Source organism: Achroia grisella, unplaced genomic scaffold, assembly GCF_030625045.1.
Source record: "Achroia grisella isolate CSIRO2021 unplaced genomic scaffold, CSIRO_AGI_Agris_v1 utg487, whole genome shotgun sequence".
Taxonomy (NCBI): domain Eukaryota; kingdom Metazoa; phylum Arthropoda; class Insecta; order Lepidoptera; family Pyralidae; genus Achroia; species Achroia grisella.
In genome coordinates this window covers 4,256,019-4,281,362 of record NW_026712891.1, presented here as the reverse complement: position 1 = coordinate 4,281,362, position 25,344 = coordinate 4,256,019, and the positions used below count along the sequence as shown (strand labels likewise).

At 30.3% G+C, this 25,344-nt stretch overlaps 1 protein-coding gene across 3 annotated transcripts in view; it reads left to right on the top strand.

Moving 5' to 3' along the window:
- LOC131846023 (solute carrier family 12 member 6) overlaps positions 1-25,344 on the top strand; it is a 334,208-nt gene that overhangs the window by 580 nt on the left and 308,284 nt on the right. For all 3 annotated transcript variants that reach the window (XM_059195232.1, XM_059195231.1, XM_059195228.1), the window contains exon 2: positions 15,378-15,598. In XM_059195232.1, coding sequence (XP_059051215.1) covers positions 15,478-15,598 — 121 coding nt within the window. In that variant the 5' untranslated portion in view covers positions 15,378-15,477. The remainder of the gene's footprint in view (positions 1-15,377; positions 15,599-25,344) is intronic.

Sequence of the window (25,344 nt, the reverse complement as noted above, 5' to 3'; positions counted from 1 at the left end):
GCCGGTTTAAGTAGATACTATTTAGTTTTGTGATTGACGTGTGAAAGATGTGCTAAGTTGATATATACATGTCTAATAATCGTACCAAATAGGCAGTAAATTTATATTAGGTCGTATACGAAGTTATTTCGTGTCGCAGAAAATGAAATTCCGAGGAATGTTGATTTGATTTGCAATACGGTTGAAATAATAACAATACCAAGGGAATTCAAAACAGTTACACGAGGCTTTATGATTGCTATCGTTGGTGGATAACGAACTTTCTTAAATTTTCCCGCGTAATCCGATAACGGATTTTGTTTTAAACCGTTTGACATAAGTAGTCGTAATTCACTATTTTAAGTTTTTTATTACCTATTGTTTAACAAGAAGGTAAAACATTATGTTGTTTTATTTAAAAATACGTATGAAGACTTTTATGGAATGGTAAACTTTAACCTATTTTGAATTATCTAGCTTTATTTAATTTAATAACTAATGAGATTATCGTTTCTTGTTTTCGACAGTGATGAATGACGGTCCTGTCAGATATATAATTAACAGTAGACAATATATATATGAAATATTGTATAGTTTTCTATACTAATATTATAAATAGAAAAGTTTTTATTGTTTATTTCTATTGAATAGGCTCTGAAACTACTAGACTGTTGTATTTTTTTTTAATATTCCGTATGGAAACTTGGATAATGTAATCTGACTTGTGAAAAATTTACCATAAAAAGAACTTCTACTATGAAATTATTGAAAATAGAACAAAGTGATGTATTACAGTTTGTATAGGATATTAATATCTAAGGCTGTATTTGTGTGTGTGTTAAAATTAATACATATTTTTTTAATTTTGTTAGTTGTCTGTGCAAATTTGGGGCGAGTTACTAATAGTATATACGTCTGTCATCTATCTATCAGCTAGAAATCTAATTCGTGTCAGAATAGGTTCGTTAGTAAAATAAAGGTTTTTCTATGAAATGTTTGTTGCGGAAAGCCGGTAATCGAAGTAAAATTAATATTATTCATAGTAAAACTTTGTAAACGAATGAAGTTGATGCCAGACAAAATATGTAGTTTTGTTTCATAACTCTAATCAGTTATGCATACTAATTGACTGCCTCGGTGGTTTAGTGCTTGTTTATGCCGCGGTGGTGACTGAGCACACCGTATTTCCGATGTTCGTGGGTTCAACCTTCGCACTATAGAAATGATGTGGATGAATTGTTATCAACAGAGTTTCATAATTAACGCCATTTAGGGCACAGCTTACTTGACTATTGCCCCGATTTCACCAGAAATGACGACAATTTTCAATGGGGACCGCGTGAAGGTCCACCTAATAATTATCCAGATGTCTTATATAGGGTTGATGTTTTCTTACTACTTTTAATAAGATAGGTAAGGAAGGGAGTATAAAAAACTTAAGGACTATCTTAAAGATATAGTTAAAAATAAATGATTCTTCACATAAACAGGTCGATTTGTTACGAAGAGTTCAATATTATTTATATTCATATTGAGACCTTTATAATATGGAAAAATAGTTCAGTATCAATCGTTAAAATTAGATTTACAAACTAGCTTAATTAGGTAGCTCTACTCACCTAAATTCGGGTAAAGTGTATCCTATGGGTGACTCTAGTATATGATTTATATGTATGCTAAACTTTATTCGAATTCATCCAGCAGTTTAAGCCTGACAGAGTAACAAAGATCCTAACATAGAAACTTTTCAGATAATGAAAATTATTATTGTAATAGAATGCCTATAGGTTCTTACATAACATCATTTGCATTGTACCATACGGGTTAGTAAGTATGTTACTCACTAAACGATTATTTAAATGACAAATATACATGACGTTAGTTATACATGTACGGAATTTTAATATTATATTACACACTAGCTTACCCGACTTCGTTAGGGTCACATTTCCCCCGTTTTTACTATATTTTTCATAGCAGCTCCGCTCCCATTTGACGTTGCATGATGTTACGTATCATGTGTTGATGTATAAATAACCTACCTCGAAAAATATACTATCCAACATTAAAAGAATTTTCAAAATCGGTTCAGTAGAGCCATAGACATTTAAGATGTATTTTTTCCTTTTAACTTTTCTTTAAACTTCTCTTTAAACTATCATTTGAACTGAAAATAATATGAAAAATCTTTTCGTCATAAATTTAAATGAATGAATGAATCAAAACTCTTTATTGAATTTGAATTTGAATATATCTGAATTTATACTAATATTATAGAAAAGGGATCGGATTTTGTCTCTACGTCAACTCCAGAACTACTAAACCGATTTTAGAAATTATTTTGTTATTTACAAGGTACATTATTACTGAGCATAGGCTATTTATTATATTAATATATTCAAAAGACTGCTAATAATTAATGTAAATACTGAACTAATTAAGTACTAAGTAAATACGCGTTTAACACAAAAAAGACGCAAGTGCTAATCAATAAAACATTGTCACGTGTCCTGTAGGTTAATTGTAATATAATTTTATTAATTTTATGTAATGTAATTATTACAAATTATTACATGTTTATATAACATTACATTACATTTATTTGTGTAACATCTATTATGTTTATTTAGAATATTAGAATGTTTTAACAACATCACCTCTGATTGGTAACTTGTTGAATAATGTATTAATTAATGAAACAGCTATTAAATTTATTATGACTGTTACGCAATGTGTCTTTAAATATAGTAAAATACGAGTAATAAAACTGTGATGGTAAAATATGTAAATTCCTTCCATCAGTTCGACAGATAAACCGTAGTTTCCTCTTCGCTTTCCTGTCAGGATTATGGGTAAAAATGTTATTGAATAAAATATAACAGTAACTTATTATATTACTTCTATTCAGTTATATTAATATAGCGACGTCATAAAAATTATTTACGGCATTCTACATAAGATACTAAAATGGAGTCTGACATTAAGAAAAGAGTAATATATTCAAAATTAAAAACCCTCTCTATATTTTTGTACAATATGAAAGCTGGTGCAGTATAAAAAGCATATTATTTATTTCCTATGCGATACCATATCGCTTAGGTACTTCGATTAATCTATGGCCTCGGTGGTCTAGCGGTTCAGTACACCGCTTTATCTCCGATGGTCGCGGGTTCGATTCTTCTCACGGTGCAAACATTTGTATTCGTGAGTTTGATTGTTATATCGGTCTGGGTGTTGTCTACGTATATTATATATGTAATATATATTTAAATAAAGTATCTAAGTACTTATATGTGTTGTATAGTACAATAATACAGTAGACGCGTAGAGGTAGACACGGGGTGAGGGTAAAAGAAAGAGACTCCCATAACAATTGCTTTATTCATCTCACCAGCAATTTCAGATCTTACTAACCCTACCCATTATTTGTATCGGCCCGCATTTTTGAAGTGCAGATTTGTTTGCTTAATCTCTAACGTTGAGACCTACTTAGAACCTTGTTGCTCGATTAATACCACTTAGTTTAGCCTTATGCTCCACTTTGTCTTGATACGACAAATCAGCTGGACCATTAATTTCATTGATAAATCGTACGCTTTGAAAAGCAACAGCATTGTGGATAATATTACTTATCTTTTATGTAACCAGTTTCGCCCCTTCGAGACTTACTTGTAATGTGGGTTGTAACCCCAGATGTTCACTGTCCGGTTTGGTACAGGCGAGGGTAACCAAGGGAAAGGATGATGGGAAAAGTAACTTATGTGATTATAAAATGTATATTTAGATTATCATTAAAATATACCGTGTGAAATGTAGGTATTGCTGTGACCTCGACGACTATAGTTAACACTGCCTCTGATTACCCCTATCAGAAATGTAATAGTAGTAAATTTTCTTGTATGTAGGTACGTCTGTAATAAAAAGAAATATTTAACTAATTTTAAAAATTATATTTCACTGAACATATTCGCGTGTAGCGCCGCGGTATATAGCTAGTAGACAATAAAGTTCTGTACGAATGATTCCATTGATATATAGACAGACAGCCACCTAATAAATTCACTTTGTCACCTTCCGATATCCAGCGACCTTTTTTCATTATTTATTTTTAACATGTCCAAATGTAATTATTAATTCTTCGGAATTCAAAAACTTAAAAAAAGTACTTAAGATAATATTCTAGAGGGAGGTGGAATTGGACGAAAACGCATTAAAATCCATTATCTACTAAGATTTCTGAAATCAATGGTGGCACAAATGATAGAATAATAGAATAACTTTTATTACATCACACATCACAACACAATAAAAACGATGCTGACAGCTGCATATAAATAATTATATTCAAGATAAACATAAATAAAAACAATGCATTAAATTAGAGATGAAATCATTATATACAGAAAAAAATAATAAAAGAACAACAGAAATAATTTAAGTTACTTTATGTCATGATGATAGAAAACAATTAACATGTGTTATTTTATGTACTTGAGAACAATTCTAGGTATTCACGTGAAGTTACGATTAGAATCTACTTTGCAATCGTCCTGGTATTATAAACTAGAAAGTTTGTGAATATGCATGTAAAATATTCATATTCTTGCGAAAATACTGATTAGATTCGAATGAAATTTGATATATCATTTCACTTCTAGATCAGCATGTAGGATAAAATTAACACAAATTTTACGTGGGCAAAACCAGAGGATATAGCTAGTAAGAAGTAATAAACAATAGCGTCGCGTCAAGCGTTTCTTACCTTTGATTCGTCTATATTAAATAATTAATTTACTTGGAATATTGTTTGACATTCAGGAAAACCTTTGATAGACTAAAAACAGTGTTAAATATTTATTTACTCTTAGAAAATCACTTTTAGAAATGTGATATTTTATTAAATGTAGTTTTGTAAAGAGAAAATATTTTATTTATAAATAGAAAATAATAAAGTTTAATGTTCAACTAAGACCTGTGCAAAGTTATTTGTCTCTCCGTTTATTGTTTTAAAGCTTCAGTATAAAATAAAAGATATATTTTATTTAAAACGAATACGAGTACATTTCTAAGTAATTTTGAATTTGGAATTGTTTCAATATAATATTCTAGAATGAAAACTTTATTTGTAATTCATAATTATTTTATTTATTATGATTTATTAATTATTGATATTATTGAATAAAAATGTTTAAAGTAGCTATTCGTGTATTACATTTCGTAGTTAAGTTTAGTTTCTTTTTATGGGTATTGTGTGATCATAATAGTCATAGATACCATCTGTTATCTTATCTTATCTGTGGTAGAACTTGGCATAAAGACAAATAGGTCGTATTAAGGTTTCTAAAAGGACGGAAACACGCACGCGACCCCACTGTTGATTCAGGCGTCCCTAGGCTATTGTAACCATTTATAATCAGATGGACCGTAGGTTTGATTGCCATCATCATGATTTAAAAAAAAGGATTTTTTCTAGTGAATAAATTCTACTAATATATTATATAATAGCTGTTACCGGTGACTTCGTCTACACTAACTCTCACCCTATTGTAAGTATTATTTGAGATAAAAGATAACCTATGGTCATCTTTGTAATGAAATATGTATTTATAACAAATTACATTAAAATCCATCCAGTTGACGGCCTCGGTGGTCTAGCTGTTTAACACCGCTTTACTTCCGATGGTCGCGGGTTCGATTCCTCGCGCGGTGCGAACATTTGTAATCATGGTCATGATTGTTTCTATTGGTCTGAGTGTTTTCTTTGTATATTATGTATGTATTTACAAAAAAATCTAAGTATTTATATCAGTTGCTTAGTACCCATATCACAAGCTCTGCTTACCGTGGGACTAGATGGCGCTGTGTTTATTGTCCACGTTTATCTATTACTAGCTGTTCCGTCAGCGTCGCGACTTCGTCAGCGTGGAATTTTATTTTATTTTTCTAAAATAAAAGTAACCTAAGTTACTCCTTATTATATCAGCTACTTACCAATAAAAGTCCCATCAAAATCGGTCCAGCCATTTCAGAGATTAGCCGGAACAAACAGACCGACAGACAGACAGACAAAAATTGTAAAAAATGTTATTTTGGTGTATGTACCGTATTTCTATTCATATGCATGTAATAAAAAACGGTTATTTCATTATTACAAAAATAACATAACACCCGGTACACCCGGGCGAAATAGGGGCGAGGAGCTAGTTGTTACATAAATAAATGTTAAACTCACATTGTATATTCCCAAGAGCTTAACTGAATAAGAACACAGTAACAGCGGATTGAGTGTCAGGAAACGCCAAATAAAACGTCTTATTGATATCAATTCACTACAAGATCCGTCTTATAAATGTCATATGTATTTTCTCACGACATTTAAGTAGCCACTAAGTATCCACGTGGGGTATGTAAGTTATTTAAAGTAAATCTCTTTTAGGACCGTGCGAAACTGCATATAATTTATACGGTTTAAGCAATTTTGAATAGATTTTATATGTCTGTTTAATAAAAATTGAGAGAATGATATGTTTTCTCTATTTGATAAAAAAAACTTTACATACCTAGTACATTTTCAGAAAATAAAGCTGAGCGACTGAAATATGTGTTACAGATCACCTTAGAGTATAAAGACCCACGCAGACAATGTCTAACCACGGTATTGGCACGTATTGGTAATATCGTATTTGATCTATTATTTTTTTTAATATTTAATAGATATTTAATATTTTTAATTTATGAAAATACATTTATTTTATAATTTATATTTCCCTTTGCAATACATTATTTTACAATAAATAGTAGGCAGGTATAATTCAAAGTAGATCAATTATGAACCCTGTTAGGCACAGCAAGCGGAAGAGAAGATAGTAGAACGTTTTGATATAATTTTTATATATAATTATATATATAAAAATATAAGTATAAAAAAATATTTAATTACCAAATATTAAACATTTATCAAACAAATGAGTAAAGGTCAAGTATTACTATAATTTATTTGTGTTGATCTTATTGTTAGTCTCATAACTAAGAGAAAATATATTTGTTTATATTTTACAACACTAATTTTGGAATTGAGTTATTTAAATAGAAGAAATTATTCTTTAATAAAAAAAAGTGATAATAATAATAATAAAATCTCAGGACAATTCACACAGCGCTATCTAGTCCCAAGCTAAGCAGAGCTTGTGTTATGGGTACTAGACAACTGATAAATACATGGATACACATTTTTTGTAAATAAATACATATTATACATAGAAAACACCCAGGCCGATACAAACAATCATACTCATAAATACAAATGTTTGTTCCATGCGAGTTCAATCGAACCCACGACCATCGGATAGTAAAGCGGTATGCTAAACCACTAGACCACCGAGGCTGAGTGATATAATCTAAATTAGAAAAAATAAATTAAATTCAAATGTATATATCTTAACAGTTTGTTGTTTTAAGTGGGCGTTAAGGGCGTTTGTTCCACCGTGATTCGTGAACATGTGAAGAGAATGATAAATACAAAAGCGAGCGGAGCGGCGACAAGGAGATTGTCATATCCTCCCTCTTATCGTATTATGGAGTTGTTACATGTTCATCTCGCGTACCTCCCTATCTATCTTCGTTTTTTTTCTTCACCTTTATACGTTACACGTATTCGCATGTAACATTTTCTATAATCTGTTTATATTTTCTTCGATTTTCCTTCCCAGCGATTAGTATGAGCTATTAATAACCTATTTCTAAAAGGATTAGATTCTCAATTTGGTTGAGTTTTTTATGTGAATTTACTGCGATATCACTATCAATTTCAATAGACTAAATGGATATAGAATTTAACAATTGAATTACTAAATGGATATTGTTTTTGATGTTTAAATTACTCCACTTTTTTCTCGTGTAACTGTTCAGTGATGTCGGTGCCAATTATAAAAGAATTCTGACGAGTTTTTTTTCTGCAATATGAATACAAATTATATAATAATTATTTTTAATGTTTGATTACTGTTTTGACTGCGAAATCCGAGAGTTTTATCGATTTTTTCGTCGTCTGTTGAATCTCGGGAGTATTGCCTTTCTTACAACATACATTATTTCTTAAAATAATTTTCTCCTCCATATGTTGGTACAGCAACCTACCTATCTACACTAAATTGTAACTCTTAAATTTGAGATCGAGATTCGATGTCGAGATTTCATTTGTACCAACATCTACTAGATTTATGTTTTAGCAGAAATATAAAGTTTTATATTCTTTATTATTATATCCTTATCAAGCAAAGCTAGGCCGAGTTATTAGTGTATAACAGCAATAGGTATTAAGAATAATATTATGCACCGGACATAGTAATTTGCGAAGTGGTAGGTATATGCTGGTACGTGATGCAACAGTAAACTCAGTTGGTACGTACTTAAGTGGCGTCGTGCAACCGAATTTTTTTAATTAATGATTTAAACTTCATTTTAAATGCAACATATGATCTATGTAGATAATAAGACCGTTATTATAAAAGTTACCTTATTATTATAGACACAAAAACACAATTAGATAAAACCACTTGTATACAATGTAATTTATATATGGCTTTGGAATGCAAACACCTGATTCCAGAGGCAGGTGTTAATAAGCTCCGACACAGTTTATAAATTAATCATCTGTATATATAATATTTCAGTTGTATAAGAATTATTAAACTAATCTTATTCATTATTTTCTTCTAATATGAATAGATATGATATGAAGGAGGTCTTTGTATAGCAGTGGACATCTTCTGGGCTGACATGATGCAGCTGTTTTAATCGTGAAAATTTGACAAACTGACGTACACATTTTACATTTATAATCTTGTATATAAAATTGTTGTGTCACAATGTTAGTTATTATACTCCTTGGCTTGGCTTGATAGATTTTTATGAAATTTTTATGCATAACCAGTAGGTCTGAGAATTGACTACTATCTAATTTTCAAACCAATAAATGATAAGGGTTGCCCATCCCTAACATTTTTATTTTATTTTTTGGACAAAAAGACTTATTTTTTATTTTTTTTATAATGTAGCATTAAAAAAACAACACCAAATTTTCATCCTTCTACTATAAATCCCTATTTTTTAATAGAGATTTTAATTTATGTGGCGAAAAAAAATTTGCGTTATAAATTAAAATCGCTATTAAAGGAACAGCTATTATTAATATACAATTCTATGACTATCACTACTTTGTTGTAAGTGAGAAATAAATAATAATAAAACGAGTACGAGGTATGACGTCAACAAAGCTATCCCATGTTATACATACATTACTATTTTAGTCACGACTCTATACTACCACATGTGTTGCAACGTTGTTTTTATCGTAGACATTGTATTTTCATTTTAATATACCAACATATTAAAACCACACAAATATATGAATAGTCAATAGCTACAAACAGAAATAATTTCAATAGCACGAGGATAGAGTTTAAAATTAATTGTTATGTTTTATTTTATAATGCTACTTGTTTATCGGCGTATACAATCACTGTTCCTTATAGTGAATATTTGCTGGTTTTTAATGAAATACGGCAATATTATGTTTTTTATAGGTTTATAATACTGTTCTCGAATGGAAATTTATTCTCGAATGATTAAAGGTTAATAGAAGTTAAACACCGTTAACTTATCGTTTATTTTTTAATTACAGATTATAAAAGGTAGTGAGTGGATATTATCTTGATTGTTATTATTTTGTGCGGAATACTATCGTGAGTTTTTTTTATTTGGGATTTTGGGCTATTGTCAGGTGGTAAGACCTGTAACACTGTGACATGTATAGATCTATTATGGTCGCCCTTATTCAAAGTCACCTAGACCTGTGAGGGACAAGAATTGATGCATATTTTTAGGAGCGACGGTTTTCATCTCCTCAGGATAGAGTGTATACTTTCCAAAGCAGATATTTCGTTTATGCATGAGTGGGCTACAACCACATAAGATGTGTAGCATTTCCTCTTCTACTTGGCAAAATCTGCATATTCAATCGGGAGTTAGTCTGACTCTTAACTATCGATTGATGTACAATGACAGATATGATAATAAAGGATCGTTAAGTGGCCATGGCTCTCAATTTGTTTACAATACAAATCAATTAGGTATCGTTTATCCATCAGTCGAATACCAGTTAGTATTGGTGACTGCCAATCGGGACTAGATATAGTGATACAACAATATGTTATGTTAATATCTCTTCGATAGTCTATCCGTTTAGCACACCGCTGTACTTCTCGGGTCTCGGGTTCGATTGTTTGTACGGTACAAACATTTTTGTTGATGAGTATTGTATATGTCTGGGATTTTTCTATGAATTTTATAGATGTATTTATAAAAGAAATATTTAAGCTTTTATAACATAAGCTCTGCTTAGCTTGTGACTTTAATGACGTTGTGTGAATTGTCCCGGGTTGTTATTATTGTTATTTGTATTCATTAATATGACAATTTATTATTAGTTTGAGTATTTTCTATGTATACCATGTGTTTGGTATTTCTATTAATTATCTCGTACCCATAAAATCAAACAACTCTGCTTGGTTTACGACAATGATCTAAACAAACGTCTTTGAATAAGACAAGACTTCATATTTACAAGCAAAGTTTGGATAGTATGTGTGAACTGTAAACGTTATTTTTAAACCTCTATCAGAAAATCATCAACCGTTAGTTTCCAGTTCGTGTCTTCCAGTGGTAAAGTGATAATATCTATATAGTGTTTTATTTATTACTTAATTTTATTTAGTGAACCCCTCTAACGTATATAAATGACTTATTTATGCGATTATTGTATTTTAGTATTACTGTATATTTTTATATATAAAAGGAAAATCCCGTAAAAATTGTGATTAATTGTAATTGGCTTAAAGTTTCTATTTAAAACGTATTGTATAATATAATTACTGCTGTAACTATAAATAGAGCTCATTGTGAAATGTCCAAGATTATTAGTTCATGTTGTTTGGGAACCTGTGTATAAATTTATTTGAGAATGTTATACTGACGGCCTCGGTCCGAATTATTTTATGAAATTACTATTTACTAGTAAGCAGGTTCTATATGAATTATGTTGCCCAATAATAATAGTGTGATATGGAATAAAAATATATTCTCTCTAATATATAATAAAAAAATCTTTATTGTTTCTCGCGCAAAAGAATAATAATAATTAACTAGTATAAAAATATATAATTAGAACAAGACATGGAGAGAACGATGGGCGTCTTTATTACTAAATAGCGATTTTTTCCATTTTCTGAATAATGTATAATGTTTGATAGTACTTATAAAAATGTAAATATGATAGATCTAAATATATAAGATTTTTTTTTAAATACTGATGTCTGGTAAAATATGTTGCTACTCGTACAATTGTACGAGTATATTTCTAAAATATATATTACCTACTGATAAATATTCTGTTGTAAACTTAGAATCTATGAATAAAATAAAATAATTAAGTTAACCACTGTCTTAAAATTCATTATATTGGATAAAAACTAAAAAATAAATCTCTTATAAAAAACGATCTAATTAATAAGTTATTTATATTGTCTTTATTGAAAATTGCAATCGTATTTTTTGTACATACCTTTCGTTGTTCTTTATTTTACTGTCAAATTGTGCCTCTCGGCCTCGGGGCCTTCGAACCCAAGCATAAATCCGCCACAGTCTGGGTAAGTCTTCGAAATATGGAATTTTTATAATATTCAATTAAAACGATTACAATAAAAAAATATGAATTCAAATTTCTGATAAATCTCTTATTAAAACAATTAGATGTTTATGTGTATATTACGGAACATACTTAACCAAATCTGAATGGATTTTAATAATTCTATGGCAATTGAAGAGTTTATTTACATGTTGCTCTATTTTTATCTTAATTATGTGTTGATTTTGGTTATTGTATTTCTTGAAGAATCTATAAATTTGTACAATGCAAATATAATTCGATACTAAATTTTATGGTAGTAGTATAGTTAAGTTTTATAAAGTAATAATAAAAAAAAATAAGAAAATACGTCTTCTAGTCTATAAATAATCAAAATATGTTCGTATTTCCTATAGATATTAAATTGATATTAGCTTTCGAGTTTTTATATTTTTTTCAATACATTATTGTACATTAAAACTTATTATAAAGGAATACAATGCAATATTCTTTGTGACTAAGTTATTTTTAGTATCCATTTCAATTTAACAAGTAAATTGATATGGATACTAAAATATCTTGCAGTAAAAAGTTAGTTAAAACAAGTTATGGTTCGATGTAGAATACATTAACTATAAGTAAAGACAGTTAAAGTAATTACGTTTTATTCATATTATTTGTATACTATTTCATTGATTTTATTTAATGACATTAATCACTCAATCAAAATCAAAATTAAAATATCTCTATTTATGTAGGTCTATTACAGATTCTTATGATATGCCAATTCACAAAATCAGACAGTTCGTAGTAATTTCGAGATGAGACCAACTGACAAGAAACTCAGCTCACATTCTTTTCCAATATTGTTTATAATAATACAGATTCTTTATTATAACCTAAAGGAATATTATTTTTATTATGTTACTATGTAACAAACAAGCTTATGGCCCACCTGATGGTAAATAATAACCATTGCCTATACACGATGCACCCTATGTATGCACCATTCATGCGTTGCCATTCCGGAGAAGTTTGATGTCATGGTTTTGTATCCTGTAGTGTCACTGACATAGAGCATTCTTGAAACGAACTAAACTTTTAAAGCTAACATCTTGGTGGTTCAAAAAGGTAATACAGAGGCTATCTCGGTAATATCTGTACTAAATTATTTGTGTCCAATATTTGAAAACTGGCAACACTTTTTTCTAAAAACAGAACAGAATGTGACCACCCTTGTAGTGACCCCCGTAGTACGCTATAACGGGCATGTCAACGACCCCGAAGCAAGTAATTTTTTCACTGCAGTTGGTAATTTTGTACAGAACTAATATTACTTAGAATTTTTTGACGCTACATTATTGAAGCCACACGGAATATGTACATTATTACCTATATTATTAGAAACATGTAATTCCTTGTGCTGAAAACTCGCTCTTTTAAAACACGAAGTGTATTTTACGTGACGTATATTAAGCTGTGTTTACATGGTAACAAACCGGTAATCTGAATATGAAAGAGTTGCAATTGAATTGGGATCAATCGCCGATAGACAACCTAGATTCCTGTAAAGGAGTTTACTAAGGAATGAAACGATTGACTACTATACTTATCTATGAAGTTCGCTTACACAAGAGGCCGCCCTTAGGCCGCTACTATACAATCGTTCAGATTGTATACAGGACTGTATCAGGTAGCGATCACCATCACCATCACCACCATTGTTTCGATTGACGCATTTTCTTACTCGCCCTTTTCAAAGATGTGCCAAACGGAGAAATCTGAAAAATCGTATCTAGGCAACCTTATGAGTGAATGACAACATATACTTAGCCTTATAGGTTTCTATTGCATGAGAGGTAATATGGGATTTATGATGTATATTAAAACTTTCGAAAATTTGTTCGTTATTTAAATTACAAAAAATAGAAAACCAAAACATAGTTTACAAAATAAGCTGCTTGTGCGAGATAGATTTGCCCACATATAAGTCTGTGTTTATTATCATATAAATACTACATTAGAAACAAACTGTTCATGTCATCTTATCGATTATTATGAATGATAAATACCTTAGCTAGCTGCTACGTAAACGAGGTTCTAAGAATTACAAGTGTAGAATTGCAGAATGTATGGAATGATATAAACGAATAGAGCTATAGATTGTATTAGTAGCTATAACGACGAAATCATTCGACTTGTTCATTCGTATGAGAAATCGCTCGGAATGTTCAATCGAGTGAATTATTTGTCTCTTCATATTTTGAGTAGTCAAATCAGCTACAATAGGATCAAATGATGTGTCTACTTTACTTTCTTCAGTACAAACCCTTTTTTTATACTAGACACTATCCACGATTTTGTTTCCATGGGAAAGATTGACTGGGTTAAAATCAAGTCTGTGGTTCTACATCTGAAATGCCAAATTTAATTAATAACTTGAAAGAGTAATTAACGATTGATAGTATACCTTATGGTGGTCGACGAAAATTGCAATTAATTCTGAATTAATGCGTAATAATAGTATGGTACATGTATGTACCTGCGCTAATGTTGTGGAGCTAACCAGTGGAGGATGATAGAATTAGCAAGAAGTCAGATCAGTTAGCCCGTCATGGCGAATTCACCAGGAATTCAATAGTAGAGACCGTATAGAGGTCGTCCTGACATGATAGTTTACATAGCAATCATGCCACTGATTTCTATTGCTATCAATATCCTACCGTCTAGAAAATTCCAGTAAAAAATATAACAGTTCAATAAAGTTTAATGCAACATTTCATTAAATTTTATTAAATTTAGGGACGTTTGATTAATCATGAAGAGTTGTAGGCAGATTAATATTAGAGACTAAAGGGTATAATTGTCAGTACTACTGTACATGGCTTAGAATGGTGACTAGTTCACATTGCTAACAACTTCGAACTACCTGCTTTTCCTGTCATCCTGGTGTTTTGCTAGCGCATACCGTAAACTTTAGTGGTTACATCATTCATTTCAATTAAAATCAGAGGCTTATTTTGTTAATCAAGGAATGATTCTGGAGACAACATCAATATCATTAAAAGATCTATCGTACATAGTATTTTTAATTATAATTAATTGTACTATATCAGCTCTGTATTCTCAAGAGTAAAGAGCGAAATTCGAATTAAACAGAATGGAGCAACGGTTAAGAGAAGAAACAACAGAGTTATTTTTAGATCAAATTTATTTTATGACCCTAGCTTTTATTACCTACATTTTGGTGACTTAGTCCGCAGAATAAATATCATAAAATCAACAAATTATCTTTCCCACTTATAAGTAAGAGAGTTATTTTTTTAAACAAGAATCAGTTATTATTATTGACTATTATTAGTGTACATATATATCCCATTGATATCATAGATTATTCTGTCTTAGAATTTGTATCTTGAAACGTTATTCTTTATGATATTTATTTTCTATTTAAAATAATAATTAATACCTATGACATGTTTTCTGTGTTCGAATATTATTTATATTAATAGGTAGTTTGAAATTATATTTATTTACACGTGACCAACAGACTTAAATCGAGATATAATATTGGTAGATGTAGGAATAACAAGCGGCGCACGCGTTCGATTTAGATTAACGAAATCAGTTCAGATATGATCCTATATAGCATAAGAGAATTGGATTCTTTGTATTTGATTAATAATTGTAATAACCTAAATATATTTTGTTTCAGAAAATGGATTAAAACTAATTCGGTGTCGATTAACAAACACATATCTCGAGTGCATATCTTAGTGTTAAGTGTAGTAGTGACATAGTGTAGTGTTGTGAAAATGTCCGAGCGATTTAAAGTGACGAAGTTTGACGAACCGAGTGGGAAAACGTACAAGAATTACGGCGCTACGTCTGCGGAGAGCGACGTCGAGCTAAAAGGGAAATTGCTGCCTGATTCAGGTAAGTGCTGTAACGATTGGTAGCTGCCGGAAGAGAAATTAAATAGCTCATAAGTGCTGTAGATATACCTATGCTAATAAATTTTCGTTAGGTTATTTAATAGCATAGAAAAATATAATCAAATTAAATCTATTTAGTTTATTGTATTTGTTTAAATTAGAGCAGTGGTTTATTTGTATGTAATGTGCAAACAAGCTGCAATCTTTTTATGTTATTTATAGTCTTTTATTCAGACGTAACAAACGTTATTTTTATTACTTTTTGATGTTTACAATATATCTAATATTTCTTGGTCGTCTGCTTGCTTCCAAGCAAAGGCCTACTCTAATCTTTTCCATTCTCTTCTATCTTGAGTGATTTTGATTCATTCTTCTATTTCGTCGTTCTCTTTTCCTTTGTCCTTGTCTTGGGTACCAAGTGTATCTTGCTACATTTATCCTTTCCTCGTAATCAGGTTAGCTGCCATCTTACCTGATTACAAATTTATATGAAATATTTATATTTATATTTATATGAACTGCACCACGGCCATCAAATTATCGTGTACATCCGTGGTTATCGTATAACGCCTCTGGTAAGACCACGGCACAACTATGATTTGATCGTAGCGCATTGCTCACGCGTTGTCCTTCTGGAGTACTAAGATAACATGAACAACTTGGTGGCTGAATTAGGGGGCACACGCAGACTACTTCTTCAAATTTACCTAGTAAAAATATGGTTTAAGAGTTTATTTCCCCTACAACAGAATCTGTTCTCTCTTTATAATATTAGTTTAAACATCGAAAGAATAGGGCATAAATGAAAAGTCATTATTTATGCCCTATTCTTTCGATGTTATTAGAGGATTACATACATTTGAATGGAAGTTAACAATTATATACTATGACGGATACACCACTGATATCAATTCCAGAGTTTCATAAAATATTTTAAAAATCTCGAAGTACATTTGATGAAGCACGAAATTATATTAAAGTACAATTTTGTACTACTTTCCTCGCATTCGGAATGGAAAATAAAGATACCGAAGTTTAACTCAGGTAAAGTAATTTAGTCCCTATTAAACTATAGTTAGCATCGCTTGTTCAAATATCTGTAGAAAGATTTTGTTTGATTTCTAACTTTTCTTATTGTGTAAAATTTCTTATTAACAATATTTTCCTCTTCTCATAAGTATCATAATGAAGAAATAGATTTTTTATTATTTGTTTATTTATTAATATCTACTTTAATGCGCAAATACCTTTAAGGCGGAATCAACACCTTATGGCGTTGTCTTAAACATATAACAAACAGACATGGATGTGAGATTTAATTTTCAAAAATAACGATTTTCAAAATTTATTTATATATAAAAAACATTGAAAAATACCTATATATGTATATGTATATAATATTACTAAATGCATATATATTAATTAAGTATATATACAAATCAACAGAGAATGGATAATGTGCAGATGAGATGGTATAGAGAAATAATACTATTTTTGCTATCATCGAGTATTATTTCCAGTTTCCAGTCTGGTAAGTGTAAGCGGGTCAACAAGTCATTACTTTTGTATCGATGTGCATCGCAGTATTCTTTATGGTAGTTGAGTGCACTATGAACAATGGAAATAATATATTGTATATAGACGTGTTTGTTATAAGGGTTTTTTTACTTAACTGAAATGGCAAACAAGCTAACGGCCCATCTAGTAGCAAGATGACAGTCGTTTATATATATATAATACATTATCTATTATTTCTAGGTTGTCAGTAAGAAATTTATTACATTATGTTTATAATTTTTTTTCTCTGTACACAATAAAGAGTATAGTATTATGAATATCACCACGGACATCAAATTATGTGAGTAGTCTAGTGAAACCACTTATGAGTCACCATTCCTGAGGATTGTTTGTCGCACAAACACAGTCTACCTCGGTAAAATTAAAGTAATTGAATTAGAAGGTGTTTAATTTGAAACCCCATTGTAATCATATATAAACAAATTAATAATATAACATAAATCGGTTAATATCCGTCACTTGTAGCTATGGAACATCTCTATTACATAAAAGCCAGTAGACTCCTGAAATAAATTCCGTTAGATTGCTTGGTATTTCCATATTTCGCAATCGCTGAATGATCTAATCGACATTGTTATCGATTTACGGAGTTTTCTCGTGATTGCATTTTAAAAATAACAGTACATAATTAGTTTGGATTCATATCGGGTTTTTTACAATAGACTGGAGAGTGAACCTGCAGAAAAGGTTATTAATCTCATTTAAGTCTAATAATATTGAAGATATGGTTTATTTTAAGTTAAAGAGTACTTTTTTTACGCTGCCATTTCCCTGTAAGTAGAGATTAAAAAATGCAAACGAATTGTTTATTGCGAAAGATATAATATGAAACGAATGTTCCAAATTTAAAATCTAAATCAAATTTGTAACATGCCAGCTTTTGCATCAGGAAATTGAAGTGGTATATTCGTGTAACCATATTATATTAAATTGCGTCGCCGTTCGTTAGTGGTTTTGTATGAATACGACTGTAGAAAGTTGACGGTTTTCGTCCTGAAAAGCGCCGTAAGTTTGTGCATGGCAACGTGAAAAATAGTAAAAGGCAGTACACGACTGCGAAATTGCGCTGTGACACGGAATACCTCCAAGTCAGGACTTGGTAGCAGGTACATAGGTGTAGGCAACTACAATTTTATGCAGTAATAGCTGCGGTGGTGTGAAATTTTAATCCATTCCTCGAATCCAATTAGATTTCACTAGATCCAATAATTTTACGACGGTCATAAGCGAACGTAATATTAGTAATTGATTTTATATTTAAAAAATATGAATTTTTAATACTGGTGTTTTGATATGATGCTATATCGCTAATTAATTTAATTAGATTTATTGGCATTATCCTTTAAATTATCGAACCTGGAACCATCGGAAGTATATATTTTTATTTATACTTCCTATGGTTCCAGGTTCGATTCTTCGCAAGGTATTATTCATAAGTATGATTATTTGTATCGGTCTGGGTGTTTTCTATGTACATTACATAATATGTATTTACCAAAAACTATCTAAGTTTTATTTTGTGTTAGTTGTCTAGTATCTATAACACCAGCTCTCCTTAGCTTGGGACTAGATGGCGCTGTATGAATTGTCCAGGGATATCATTATGTATTATACTAGCTATGCCCGCGGTTTCACCCCCGTTAAACTTCAATATAAAATATAAGCATAAGCTAGTTTTTGCGTGAAAGACTAATATATTAGGATTATAATTCGATAATCCAGAGGTGTGGTTCGATCTGTTTTCTACGGTTTTACTTGAGCGGAGTCATTTTGGTTTCATTCTGATGTTGAATTCGTAATTCTTACTTAAATATGTGTCTTCTTTTTAATTTTATATACATATGTAGGTAAATAATTTTATTATATTATTGTTATTATGTACATTCAAATAAATATTGCAATATTACATTTGTTTTCACCTATCACGACAAACATATTAATCAACGTTATTAATTACTGTACTGGACCTTTAGAAGGACTATATATTGCAATATTTCTTCCAAGCGGCGGGCTATTCATTAATGTCAGGAAATTAGGCATGGCACATTCAACAAGGTGTTGGTACCAAATTAATCAATTCAGTCATTCATAATTTAAGAGCAGCGTTCTTATCGGTCGAATACTTATTACGTACTAATATTTTTAGTAATTCAGACCAAATGTTATATAATAGAACTCAGCTACGTCGGTGGTACGTCCATTGTCTTGTGTTCTAGATATTAAAGTTCGTTTAAATCTTGAGACTTCGATAGGTACCTCATATCTATATTTTCCTCGCTATTGCTTAAAGAATAATTGGAGTGAAAGGCTATGCTGAAAGTGTAGATGGTGAAACAATAGTAATTCTTTAATAAAATTGGTAATTTTATTAATAATTTACCATTATAAGCTATAATGGTAAATTATTAATCGGAAGTCTGTAATATACAAAGAAAAGAAAGCATTTAAATCGTTAAAAATAAAAGATTTTCTTTTTATTTATGTGTAAGGTATGAAATATAATATGCTAAAAATATATATGTAGCGTCGTTATACAACATTAGGTATGATTGCGGGCAAACACGCTCAAATTATATAATATAAAATATAATTCTTTTAATTTAGATTTAGCTATATATTTAAAATTAGAATTCTATGTCAAGAATATTTCTATTCTAATACAAGAGTGCAATAGTTGTAATCCTGAATTTGTATACACAGGTAGAAGAATAGGAAAGAAATTAAAAATGTCTCCTTAATTCGAAGCATCGCGTTATGTCTAAAATTTATACAAGACGTCAACCCCCGCCCAACACTAACTTTAACAGTAGGTTTGCTGTTTTGGACAAAATAGATTATTACTACTCCCTAGTAGTCGCTTTGCTCTTGCAAATATCTTCATGCCCTGCAATTTAACTTCGATATCTCACGCTTCAGCAGAAAACATCTTATAAATCATGTTGCTTGACATTTGAAATAGATGAGGCATGGCAAGGCATGCAGACCACTTTGTATAAAGTATATCTCTATAGAAGTAATATGTAATGGCCTCATAATTATCTGTCTATCTTCACATTGAAGTATCTAGTTATTTTAATGAAAAATATACTTATTCAAGAAAATCAAGACCATAGCCCGCTTTCCCCATTAGCCGTAAGTACTGAACAATTTCTGTATCTAGAGAGTTCCTGACAGGAAAAGTAATTTCAGTTATGCTGTTCTTTATTTAAGTGGGAGGCAACTGTATTATTAATTTTATAAAATCGCAAATATATATGGTAAATATTTATTTTACTTTGAAGTATATATATATAATTAATAATTTTTGATGGCGTCGGTGGTCTAGCGGTTAAGTCTACCGCTTTACTTCCGATGGTCGCGGTTTCGATTCCTCGCACGGCGTAAAAATTTGTATTTATGATTTTATGGGTATTTTCTATGTATATACAAAAAAAATTAAGTATCTATTTATATCAGTAGTCTAGTACCCATAGACTATATGGCGCTGTGTTAATTATCCAGGATTATTTATTTATTTATTATAGTCTAGAGACAATAAACTGTATTAGAACTTGCATGTAATAGCTTAAATGGCATTACTCAGTTAGGATTGCGGTTTAAAACTCACAAATTAATAAAAAAAAAGTTGAAAGTATTTATCCGTAATAAATACTTTCAACTTTTTTTTATTAAAAAATTTGCATAAACCTATGCCACGTAATTTTTAGTGAATTCGTAATGACTTTTTTCATACGATTATACTTAGGTATACTTACCGTTTTTATTGGCGACTTTGTTCGTGATACAGATATTGATTGACTGAGACAAAAGGTGTGCTTTTTTATATTCCAACGCGTTAGAAACTCTAGGCCAGACAGCTAAATAGGTGTACGTGACGAAAATCAGAAAATTCTGTTTTAATAATTAGCCTATAAAACTGTAAAGCATGTTTCGCTTAGTTTGGTTTAGTAAAGTATACCTGTATTAAAAGATATCGGGATATTATTTTTGTAATAATGAATTGTAAATTTACCTTGCAAGATCTCAATGGAAAACTATAAGATGAAATCAGGTTATAATTCGCATCAGGACTAAACCGCGACGATTTCCAGAAGAAGTTTGTACGGATATTAACCTATGAGTAATGACCCATTAGATTCCATTGCTAACAATCTCTATTCCAAAATACTAATGTGTTATTTCTACCTAATTCATTTATCAACATGCAGCAATACTGTTCTCAATGCATTATGGATTTATAAATACATCGTCTCCCAAGAATTATGGACGTATGTTTCGTAGCGACCTTGGTTGGATTATAGCATTGCTAATATTTACCTCACCAACGAATTCGCTTACGCAGGCAAATAGTTCAGTACACCAATAGTTTACATAACACTGTGGTATGTATACTATAGGTTTTTTATCCGACAAGACCGGGAAATAAGCTCCACCCCATCTGATGGAAAGTGTTATGAAAAAATTGTTTATATGTATGAATTTAACTACGGACATCGCAAAATTTAAACGAGAGTATACCTACATATATATCTTTATACTATCGAACACATTTCGAAATCTTTACTAATATTATAAATGCGAAAGTAACTCTGTCTGTCTATTTATCTCGCTGTCACGCGAATACTACTGAGCCGATTTAAATTAAATGTAATGCACAGATAGTCATGACATAGGCTACTGATTAAAGCGAAAAAAGAGTTGTAAGGGGTTGAAAGGAAACAAGGAAAGGTTGTATGGAAGTATAGACATTTTTTTAGGTAGAAGCTTAAACTTATTTTTTAAGTTGTTTATTAAATATAAATAAATATAACATTCAAGGTTTGTAAAAATCTTACCTGTAAAAATATTAAACTTATGGGTGTAAAATAAAATAGAAGATGAATGTTTGTGTAGAAATTTGTCATTTTTGTAGAACTAGAACGGTGATACTTTTTTATTTGGCTTTTTTGGGTTAGATTATTGTATATTATTGCTTTATTCGGCCATGGCCACTATAACACGCGGACGAAATAGCAGGCACAGCTAGTTGAGCAATATATTACATAAAATATCAAACACAAATTAAGTAAAACTGAAAAGCCGTTGTTTAAAAACATTCGCTATTTATGTATACAAATGTTTGAAATTAGAAAAGCACTAAATTACTTCGCGAGATGCCAATATGGGAGCCCATGACAACATCCTTCAATTTCATCGGGACGTAACAAATTATATCTAAATATAGTTACCGTTAAGTTTTTGCAATATGCTGTATAAACAACATCTGTTCAGAATTCTTTATTTATAAACATGCAATGCAGTTAAATATACTTTAAACCGTTATGCACTAGTATTGAGTTACTAAACTAACACATAATATGTAGAAGTATATAGAGATCATTTAATATTTATGTACCTAAATAAATAAATAATTCTGTACAATTGACACTAATTAATTGGTGATATTAAAGCTTGTACAACATAATATACATAGAAAAATACGTAGACGAATATCAATTTATTTTCTAATAGATATGAAGGTTTTTATTATTCGGGAATCAAACCTACGACCATTGAAAAGCAAGTGTACTGGTGGACACCAAAGTCAATATGTTTAGATGTCTGGATATTTGTTTGTATTAATAAAAAAAAGTAGTGGGTGTAGACTAATAAACGTAAATTTTTGTAATTATTTAATTATATATATCCTCAGGAAATAGAAAATAAAGGTAGCAGTATAAAAATAGTAGTAGTGGATACAGAAAATAAAAATACTGACTCATCATTTAAAAGTAATAATAACAAACAGTTATATATATAACTCATGATAATAGGTCACATACACGCATTTGTTGATAGCCTATCAGTCATATGACTGTCACAGGGTCATGACCTCTTCTCTAACCTTCCCGTTAAACAGTCATACATTATTATGATCGTAAGTAGAATTATTGTAAAGACTTCCAATAATATTTTATACGAACTCTTGTAGGATAATATTAAATAATCCATTTATTTAATATTTAATAATTAATGTAATTAAATGTCTTACATTTAATTACATTAAATATTTGCCCCTTTTCTAAGTATTTTTCAATTTAGCTCTGCTTCTATTGGTACGGAGCGCAAGCAAATTAAATCAAATCAAAATATCTTTATTCATATATGTAAGTCTATTACAGACTATTCAAACCTAATAATTAATATATATAAATATAATTAAATATGTCAAATCTACCATTAGTTCAGAGTACTTTTGAACTGAGGAGAACTAACAAGAAACTCAGCTCTTGTTCTTTTCGAATAAACCTGTGCATGTTTACAAAAATACAGATCCATTTTTAAATTGCAATGTAAAAAAAAGTAATCTAACATAAAAGAAAGTTTCTAAATGAATGGGTAGTAGGCATCTACTGGTCTTTATCCTGAAAATTCAACTCACAAACTTTACCTGTTTATGATATTAGTATCATCATTACAGTACAATCATTAAATATGTATTTATGTAAATATACTGTTCTTCAGGTTATCTACGATTATATATATAGTTACTAATTAAGTTACTTTTTCATATTAATTACTACTGATTTGGAGTTGGCAAAAACTGCACATAAAACAATTTAATGAAATTGACACCTTTTTTTAAGATAATTACTGATTGTGATCGCCATTTATTTAGAAAATTTACAGCCTCAAAGCATAGGTAAATGATTTTATATTACAGATATGAATTAGGTTAATTACAAATGTTGACCTCCAGTGAATTTGCTATAAATCTAACGCTTCAATAACACCGAAGAAATTCTTCTTTTTGAAAGGAACCAAAAAGGTGTCATTGTGAAGATCTTCCTTAAATACTATCGGATGTGACAAGTAAACTTTTTTGATTAAGTACCTTTTTCTTTCACAAGTTGTAAGGTCCGCTTAAAGTTTATAGAAGTCCCCATTGGTTTAACTTTTTAAAGAATGTATGTGAAAGGTATCTAAATTATAAAATTGTGGATGGAGTAATTTAATATCATAGTTAACACTTCACACAGCGCATTCTAGACCCAAGTTATAGCTAAAGCTTGTGTTATGGGTACTACATAACTGATATAAATCATAGATATTTGTTTTGTAAATACATACATATTATATTGGAAAATATCCAGACAGATACAAATTCGCGACCATCGGTTATTGTACAAAACCTCTAGACCACTGTTAGATTTGATTTGTAATATGTATACTGTGTGAAATTTGTTTGTATGCATTTCTCTATTTCTATTTCTGTAGCCTAGCATATTTCATTTAGTAACTTTGGCATAATTAAACTGAATGGATTTCAACGATTCAAATATAGATATGACTTGCTGGCCCCGCAAACGTTGTTCTGCCATATAAATTAAAATCGGTATTAAAAAATAAGAGTTGGTGATAGAAAGGTGAAAATTTAGGGTTGTATGATTTTTTAATGCCACATTACAAAAAAGTAACACGAGGTCAAAAAAATAAAATATTATCCCTTAGGAGTATGAAAAATAGATAGTAGCTGACTCTCAGACCTACTGAATATGCATATAAAATTTCACAAAAATCTGTCAAGCTATTTCGGAGGAGTAGTAACTAACATTGTGATACGAGAATTTTATATAAAACTAGCTACTCGCCCCAGCTTCGTACGTATGTACATGTATTATTATATATAGTATATAGAATCACTCTATCTATTAAAACACACAGTTTCAAAATCCGTTGCGTAGTTTTAAAAATTTAAGCATACATAGGGACAGACAGGGACAGCGACTTTATTTTATACTATGTAATGATAGTACCAGTAAATACTAGATAAGCAGTACGAAATTATGAATTATCGCGAATGATCATTGACTTAACATGTAGGTACGTGTGTAAATACGAGTGGATATCTATTCCAGTATTCATAACAATAAGCTAAGTGTCAAAGTGTGAGAACAATGCGTGTCTTGAATAACAACTGTCTATTGTATAACGTAAGTGTCAGAAAATACATGTACCTACTAAACAGTGGGCATTTTACTCTTAATATTTGTAGAGGAATAGAAATAGGTAAGTTTTTTTATGCAATTGTTATAGCAAGCAAGCAGAAACCCCACATGATGGTAAGTAACTGTAGCCGTATAAAAGAACAGTATCACACGTTATAATAACAGTAACCTGTAATTTCTC